The 8660-nt window shown below is 65.1% G+C and overlaps 2 protein-coding genes across 2 annotated transcripts in view; one reads left to right on the top strand and one right to left on the bottom strand.

The window, feature by feature from the left end:
- The window catches only part of LOC106722873 (tubulin alpha chain-like), a 7339-nt gene extending 4469 nt beyond the window's left edge, over nt 1-2870 (bottom strand). Inside the window, exon 1 of the mRNA XM_025191361.1 lies at nt 2844-2870. Coding sequence (XP_025047146.1) covers nt 2844-2867 — 24 coding nt within the window. The 5' untranslated portion in view covers nt 2868-2870. The remainder of the gene's footprint in view (nt 1-2843) is intronic.
- LOC102384635 (tubulin alpha-1A chain) overlaps nt 1897-8660 on the top strand; it is a 10581-nt gene continuing 3817 nt past the window's right edge. The window contains 1 exon segment of the mRNA XM_006039419.3: nt 1897-1941. Within this exon segment, the coding sequence (XP_006039481.2) occupies nt 1912-1941 (30 nt within the window). The 5' untranslated portion in view covers nt 1897-1911.

Here is an 8660-nt window from a genome sequence, read left to right as displayed (position 1 = left end):
CCCCCCCGCTGCGCTCTGATTGGCAGATTCGAAAGTTCGGCCCGGCACATCCTGCGTGACGCGAAGGAATGGAATGTGCGTGGGCGGGGCTGCGGGAGTCGGGGGGTGGATGGACACGTGCGTGGCTCTCCAAGCCCGGCGGGGCGGGACAACGGGGCTGGGCGGCCAGGCCACGTGCGTGGGCTCTGGACTGGGGGGAGGGGGACTATGTGGGAGGGCTGGGGGGCAGGACAGCCACTTGGGGAGTTTGGGGGGGCAGGACACGTGGGGGCTCCGGGGCTCCATGGTGGGGACACTGTGTGGAGAGTCTGAGGGGCAGCTCAGACTGGGGTAGGGCCATGGGCACCAGGGGTCCCCCATCTCTCCTCCAGCCACCAGCGCAATGAGGTTTGCCAGCAGGGCATCAGCCGATGTGCAACCAGTAGACCCAGGGACGTTCTCTTCCCGCTCTATTCAGTGTTGGCACGGCCACAGCTGGAGCGTGGGGTCCAGTCCTGGGCACTGCACTTCAGGAAGGACGTGGATAAGCTTGAGAGGGTCCAGAGAAGGGCCACCCATGTGATTAGGGGGCTGGAGGATAGGCCCTATGGGGAGAGACTCCAGGAACTGGGCCTGTTCAGTCTGAGTAAGAGAAGGCTGAGAGGTGACTTGCTAGCCGCCTACAAGTAGGTCGGGGGTGAGCACCGAGATCTCGGGGAGCAACTCTTCAGGAAGGCACCCCAAGGGAGGACAAGGACCAATGGGCACAAGCTAATTGAAGAAAGATTTAGGCTGGACATGATCATCTTTTCCATAAGGGTAACTAGAATCTGGAGCACGCTCCCAGCAGAGGTGGTGCAGTCGCCATCCTTGGAGGTGTTCAAGAAGAGGCTGGACAAGCACCTCGTTGAGTTTGCCTGAGCCCAATAACCCCCTGCCCATGGCAGGGGACCGGACTCGATGATCTTGCAGGTCCCATCTGGTCCGTCGATTCTATGATTCTGTCTCTGGTGCGGGGCTCAGACCTGGGAGCCTCCCCTGCCTCAAACTAGGGTTGGGGGCAGAGCAGGGCAAAAACGGCCCCTGTGGGTCTGCCCCAGGCACAACTGCCCAGCAGGGTCGTGGCCCCCCCCCCCAATCATCTTGGAGGTGTCTCCGTCCCCCTTCTCTGCCGGTGCGCGGCCTTGGTGCTCCCCTCTGTGCTTCCCAGGGCATGTCTGGAGCCCCCTCCTCTGCTCATGCAGCACCAAACCAATCTGCAGCCTCCTTTCCCTTGGCATGCCCTGTGGCCGCCCCCTTTCACCTACTGTGTTTCCCAAAACAGCTGGCAAAGTCCCCTCCCTGCCAGGCCTGAGCAAGGTTTGCTGGAGCAGGGCAGGAGCCAGGGGCGGGGGACTTTGCATCCCCCCACCCCCTAGATTCCTCCCACTGGGGAGAGGGAAGTGATGGGTGCCTGGGGGCTGTGAGCCAGCCCAGGCCTGCCCTGGGCAGCTCCTTGCCATGCAGCCTGTGTGGGAGCCCCCTGGGCTGCCCTCACCTGCTGCCCTGGGCTGGGCTGGGCTGGGGGCCCAAAGGCTGTCTAGCCCCGGGGAGCAGGAAACAAGCCTTGTCTGTGGAACAAAGAGGCCATCAGCATGTGGAGCCTCCCCTCTGAAGTACCCAGCCCCACTGTGTCCCCAGGCCTGCTTGGGTGCCAGTCAGGGACCTGCCTCCCCTGCTGCTTGCTGGGGGGCTTGGATCTGTGTCCCCAGCCAACCCCAGCGACACCCTCCCCCCCAACCTTGGGGAGCTTTGCAGGGTGAAGTCAGGCAACCGGTCCAGAGCAGTTGGGAACAAAGGCAGCTCATCAAGTCAGGAATTTAATCCCCTGCTGAAGCCATTGGCTGGAGGGAGAGACCGGGGAACAGTCACAATCAGCCGGACCCTGGAGACATGGCTCAGCTCCGGCCCCAGCCATGTCCGGTGAGGCCTCCAGGCCAGGCCAACCCCCTCCCACCCTGGCTTCCTTCCTCCGTGCCCCAGGGCTCCTGCCAGGAAGGTCAGGAGCAAGGCCCGGACCAAACCCATCAGGGCATGGCTGTCAGGAGAGCCTGGCATTGCCCAGCCCCACCCCGGAGAATGGAGGGTGTTCTTCTCTTGCAAAGAAATGGGGCAGAGTCTGTCCAGACTGCTGGGGCAGTTTGGTGGGGCAGGTGTTACAGCAAAACAAGCCCAGGCAAGAGGAAGGGAAGTGGCTGGGGAGAGCCACGTGACCTCTTGCTCTCAGTTCCTGGTGGGAGCTGGTGTCCTTGCCATGCATGCAGGGCGTAGGCTGGAGTGGGAACACCTAAAAATACGATAGCTCCAACAGGCTGGCACTTCCCTCCCCTAGTTTTCTGGGGATTGTGGTCCCCGGGGGACGAGGGCTTTCCAGCCAGGCAGCCAAATGCAAGAGAGGGACGAGCAACAGGGGCAGGGCTGGGCAGGATGCGACCTGGGGCTTGGGGTGCTGCAGGGGCTGATGCTTGAAGCTGCCCTGAGTTGGAACAGCTCTGGGGGGCCACCTTGGCTGTCTCCCCGCTCCCCTCCAAGCTGCATCTGGGGAGGGTGGGGTCTCAGGGCTGTGGTCTCTGAGCTCAGGGAGGCAGGAGATGCCAGGCCCTCGGTGGCCTTTGTGTCTGCCTCATCCTGGCCCCCTGGGCAAGGCAGAGAGAGCCCCTCCATGTGCCCCTGGCCCATCCCCAGGGGTATCTGCAGCCGCCAGGGTTTGATGGAAGGGTGCTACTCTTCCTGGGGACGGCCCTGCCTGGCTCTCGCTGCCACCCCCCACCCCAGCTTCCCAGGGCCAAGAGCGGAGCGTGGCCCCTTCCCTGTGCCCCTCTTACCTCGTCAGCCATGGGGAATGACATCAGGGGCTTCACCTGTGGCTTGGCGCTGCTCCCAGCAGGTGGAGCCGCCGCCGAGTTTTGGGGCCCTTGTCCGGGAAGCAGCAGGATCAGGACCCTTGGGCCCAGCAGAGGTTTGTTCCAGCCTGGCAAGGACTGCCATGGCCCCAGGCTTGCAGAATGCCAGGGGCAGCCTGCCCTGCGGGGACCAGGCCCAGCCAGCCCCATCCACCCCAAAGAGGCAAAGGGCTTTGCAAATTGCAGGTGAAGGAATTGCTGCCCCTCGCATGACCACACGTGTGCAACCCCCCTGTGCACTCATGTGAGCGCACGCAGGACAAGGCTGCCCAAAGGGCCCCAGGTGGATGGTGTTTCCAGGAGCCGGTGGACTGAGACCCCCACTCTCCTGTGCGGGGCGGTTGAACCACCCTGGTGAAGCAGCATCGAGCGACCTGGGCCAGTGCTTCGGTGTGGTGCAGTGCCCTGCCCAGCTCTGTCCATGGCTGCATCTGCTCTAGCTAGAGATGGAGGTGGCCCCTGACCCCCGCCCTGCAGCAGCCCCAACCCCTTCCCCCTGACCAGCGGAAGGCCCAGGGTGCCGCAGAGGCATGGGCAGGAAGAGGGAGATGTGCTCCAGCCTTGCTCTGCCAAGGGCAGGGTGTGTGGAGAGGGCAAGGGCCGGAGTGGCATGGGAGCTGTCTGACTGTGTGCTGGAGGCCCGGCAGGGCAGGCCGGATCTCGCGCAGCCTCCTCCACCCGCCCTACTTGCAGGCTTTGCCGCATTGCGGAGCTGGCCCCTCCTCCCTCCCCCGCGCAGAGGCTCGCTCCAGCCCATGCGGATGTCTGCTGTCTGCTCCCGGTGATGTGGTGGCTGCAGCCATAGCAGGGCCAGCCCGGCTCTCTGCACAGCTGGAGGCACAGGTCCCAGGACCGGCTCCATGCTCCCTGGATCCAGGCTAGGTCAGGCTGGGAGGGTCCCTGCTCCCTACCATGTTCCTGCTCCCCTTGGCCTCCCTGCAACCGCTGCCCATCCTGGGCTGCACCCTCCAGACAGAGCCAGGGCCCAGCTCTACCCTAGGGGAGCTGGTCACTCAGGGACTTGCCCCAGAACTAACTTTGGCCCTCAGCATCTCCCTGCTGTGTCCATGCAGGGCCTTACCCTGGAGCGGCTGCTCTGGATTAGTGCTAGCATGAGTGTGTGCCTGGACACCACCCCAGCCCTGAGGCCCCGTGTCCCTGGGCCGGCCTGGGCTGTGTGAGCGGAGTGAGATGCCCCAGAGCCACAGGGAATGGGTTTCCTGCTCCCTCAGCCCTATGGCAGCCAGAAAGGGGGCCTTCCCAGTGAGCCCCGCTATGCCCAGCTCTTTTCCACCCAGGAAGGGGGTCACTGAAGCCCAGGAGGGAGCAGGCTCTTCCCACCTCCCCACCCGGTCCCTAGCATGCAGCTGGAAACCCCCCCCACCAAGGCAGGCAGCCAGGCTCAGCTCAGACCACAGGCTCCAGCTGTCTTGGGGAGAAGGGCAGTGGATGGCCAGGGAAGGGCCAGCTGAAGAACCAGGGCTTATGAGCTACCAGGCTCCTCCCTCCGTGCCATGGGCGTCAGCGCCTGCCGCAGCCGGGGAAGGGGGAGAGGCAGGAGGAGAGACAAAGAGCGGAGAGTGCTGCGCTGGCAGGCGGAGCCCATCTCCCTGCCCCCTCCAGCTCCCGGCATGGGAACCAGCCTGGAGGGGCCCTCGGTCACCCCCCACCAGCGGGCCCCCCCCTCGCATTGGCGCACCAGGACGGGGCTGTCTGTGCCAGGGCCCCACCCTGTTTCTCTCCTGCCTCCTGGGGGGACCCAGGGGTCATCCACAGTTGAGCCTCGGTGGAGGCTGAACGCGGACAGGATGCACGTATCCAGAATGCCCTGCACCCACTGCTGTCCTGCCAGCCCCATCCTGCTCATCTGCCGTCCGTGTGCTTGCGTGTACTTTGAACACACTGGGCTGCCTTCCCAGCCGTGCCGCAGCTTGCTGAGCTGCTCCACGCGTGTTTGCAGCGGTGGGGCGTGGTGCTGGTGTAGTGAGGCCAGAGTCCTTCCCTCCCCAGGGTCATCCCAGCTGCATCCCAGGGACGCTCCCACGCTCCCCTCCTTTCTGTCCTGCCATCTCCTCCCCGCCAAGGCAGTCCTGGCACCGTAACAGCTCCAGCTGCTCCCAGGCTGGCCGGCTCTCATGCTCCTTCTATGGGAGGGGAAGCAGAGAAGGGCGATTACTGAGGCACATCCAGGCCAAGCCCCTTGCCGGCCCCTGTCCAGGCTGCAGGCTTCCCTGATGCACTCAGCACCCTGCTGCTGCAGCCCTTTGAGCTGGGCGGAGACAGGACAGGGAGGGCCCACAGCACAGGGGTCCTCTGGATGGCAGGAGGGAGGGCAGGGGGTGCCCCACCTGGGACAGATGAGATGCAGACCCCCAGGACCAAGAGACAATCCCCTCTCCTGCATGGCGTTTTGTGCTGCTGCAGCCCCCAGGCAGGCAGCTGATGGCCCAGGCTGCCTCCCTGCCCCCACGCCGGAGAGGGAAGCCATGTGTCCTTCCTGCCGGTCGGCAGCTGGGACGCCCATCTGGTGCCAGGGTCCAGAGCCTGTATGCGCTGGGGGAGAAATTCCTCCCCCCAGGGCTTGGAAAGGCACAAAGGATTGCTGCAAAGGGGATCACCCATCTGTGCCTAGCCAGGGAAGTTGCTTCCTGGGCTGGGCTCCTCCAAGTCCAGATTCCTGGGTCCTCAGGCTGCAGCAGGCAAAGCCAGGACCCCCTTTCTCCATCTGTCCTTGGGCATCCCTGTGGTTAGGGGCAAAGTGGGGGGTCAGACCTGCACCCGCAGGGGACCAAGACAGGGGCGCACAGGGCACCCTGCACTCAGCTCCTGGGGGTCCCCGGGGCCCAGCTCCGCCCCCACCTTCCCAATGCTGCTTGTTTGGCTGCCTCATGGCCGTTGGAAGGGGCTGGCTCTCAACCGCCGGATGCCTCCTCCCCTGCCCAAAATCACTGTGCGAGGCCTGGCTACCGGCAAACACAGCCGGGGAGGCCCAGCAACAGTCTCCTGGAGCTGCCTCGTTGCTACCAACAATCAACAGAGGCTGGTGCAGGAGAGGCCACCCCACAGCCAGGGACCGAGTGGTGGGGAGCAGCTCTGGTGTAGTGAGTGTCCCGGGCAGCAGCCTGCAGGATGGGGCTGTGCTGAGCCCCCCTGCCAGGGCCTCAGTCCCTTCCTAGCTGAGAGTGGCCCTGCCCAGCCCCTGGAGCTGCTCTACCCTGGGCCTGGAGCTTGAGGCCGTCACTGGCAGCTCCTGTGGGCAGGGGGACCACGGACACAGGGCTGACACCCATGCTCAGGCGTGGGCAGCAGGACCCTGGCAGGACGACGCAGGGCTGACATGCATGCCTGGGCACGGGGCAGTGGTGGATTAGCGCGGCTCTGCAGCCCTGAGTGTCTCGCCCGGTCGGCCTGCCCCACTCCTCTCGCCCCAGGGAACCAGGGAGGGACCCCGTCACCTTCCAGGGTCCCCTCTCTGCCCCCCGTCCCCTGCCCCCTCCCTCCCTGGCGCAGCAGGCAGCGGCTTTCCGCAGGCCACGTGATGGGCAAGGTGATAAAGGAAGAGCGAATGCCACCAGGGCCTCCTGTTCCAGCTCTTAGCAACCAGCTTGTTGCCTAGCAGCGGTTGTGGTGGAAGGACTCTGCCTCGAATACCTAATGAGGCTGTGGGCCTAGAGCCACCGAGACCCTCCGTGGATCTCCAGAGCCTCTGGCTCCATCCCGCTTTCCGCAGGCCACGTGATGGGCAAGGTGATAAAGGAAGAGCGAATGCCACCAGGGCCTCCTGTTCCAGCTCTTAGCAACCAGCTTGTTGCCTAGCAGCGGTTGTGGTGGAAGGACTCTGCCTCGAATACCTAATGAGGCTGTGGGCCTAGAGCCACCGAGACCCTCCGTGGATCTCCAGAGCCTCTGGCTCCATCCCGCACCCGCCCCTTGGGGCTTGGACCTATGGTGCAGGCTCTATATTCAGCCTCACGCCCCCCCGCCCCCCCCCCCCCGCACGAGGGCTGTGCAGGGGGAAACTGAGGCATGCAGTGGTGACCTCACTCCTGCCACATCATGGTGCAAGGGCAGGGCAGGGTTTGGATGCAGGTGTCCGAGTCCCCTGCTCTGACCTCTGCTTTTTCCTTCCTCCCAGAGCAGGAGTCCAGCTGCCCAGGCCCCTTCCTGTGGGGGAAACCAGGGCCAGTCACAGCCACCATCCCCCAGGGGCTTCACCCAAGGGTGACAGGAGGGGCTGGGGACAGGCTGCTGCAGAGGGTAGGGGGGTCAGTGTGGACCCTGGCTCGGGGCCCCAGCCAGGCCCGGCCTTGACTCCTGCCTCCAGCACTTCTCAGCTCTATGCCTTCCCCCTCTTCCAAACACCCCTTGTCCAATTGCTGGTGGCAATGCCCAGGCTGGGACCTTGGCAGGCATCCGCTGCCCCCAGCAGGATGTGACCCTGGGAGCAGATGGGACCAACGATCAGGATGCGAGTATCCGAAGTAGAGCGTACGAGGGTGCAAACAAAGCTGGAGCCATTTCCTGCCCCATGCAGGCAGCTGGAGGAGGGGGCTGGTGCCTGCAGAGCTGAGCTCCCGACCTGTCCCTGCCCCCTCTTAAGAGGGCACGGAGCATCCAGGGGCCCCATGCTCAGGCCGGGGCAGCACTGCTCCAAGTCCTTCTCTCTGCCCCTGTGCCCAGGCAGGGAGGCAGGGGCTGGGTACAGGCTAGGGGCTGCCTCCACATACTCCAGCGGGGCTAGACAGGGCCAAAAGCCGCACCTGGTCACAGGGCTTGGGCCAAATCCTGCCTCTGGCTCCCTTGTCCCAGCTGTGTCCTCAGCACAGCTCCATGGCACGGGATGTCTGACCCAGCTGAAGCCTTGAAGGAGCTGTCCGGGGCCTCGTTCCTTGGTGCCCGGGTCCCGGTATCTCAGCAGCTTCACAATGGATGGGAGATGGGGGTAGGGCTGGGTCCAGGTCTTCCTCAGCCCTCAGTTCTGGGACAAAGGAGCCCAGGCTTTGTGTGCTTGCAGCTGGAGAGTGCTGGGGACAGACACCTCTGGGGTGCCAGAGCCCAGGAATAACCTGGGGGGTGGGAACCGAAGGGAGCTCGGGACTGGCAGGGAGGGGCCCGGAGTGGAAGGCAAAGTGCCAGCGCTGGGAGCAGCCAGGGCAGGGAATGGGGTCTGGGGGCCACGCCCAGGACAACCGGGTTCTTCTCCTGGCTCTGCCCAGGCAGAAAATGGGGCCTGGGGACTGCACCCAGGACAAAGGGGACCATCCCTTGGCTCAGCCCAGGCAGAAAATGGGGTCTGGGGGCTGCTCAGGACATAAAATCTGGTCTGGGGGCCATGCCCAGGACAAAGGGGACCATCCCCTGGCTCAGCCCAGGCAGAAAATGGGGTCTTGGGGCCGTGCCCAGGATAAAGGGCCCTTCCCCTGGCTCAGCCCAGCTGCTCCCTGCTCCCCCCAGCCCCTGTCGGCAGCTGCGGTGCAGGGCGTGGTGGTGCCCCGGATCCCGCAGGCGGGGGCAGGGGGGGGGCACAGCCGCTGCACAGCGGGTACCAAGCCCCCCCACCCCCTTCTCCCGCACAAAGGAGCCCTGGCCCCCGGCTCTGGAGCAGGTGGGTTTCCAGCCCGGGCCGGGGGGGCTCACAGCTGTCCGAGGGCAGCCCCCGACGTGCGGGCGGGGTGCGGGTGCGGGACACGGCCCCGCCCGCTGCCTTTGTCTGAGGATGCCCCCGGCTCCGGGATGCTG

The sequence above is a fragment of the Alligator sinensis genome, unplaced genomic scaffold, assembly GCF_000455745.1.
Source record: "Alligator sinensis unplaced genomic scaffold, ASM45574v1 scaffold1065_1, whole genome shotgun sequence".
Taxonomy (NCBI): domain Eukaryota; kingdom Metazoa; phylum Chordata; order Crocodylia; family Alligatoridae; genus Alligator; species Alligator sinensis.
This window is presented reverse-complemented; position numbering and strand designations above follow the sequence as displayed.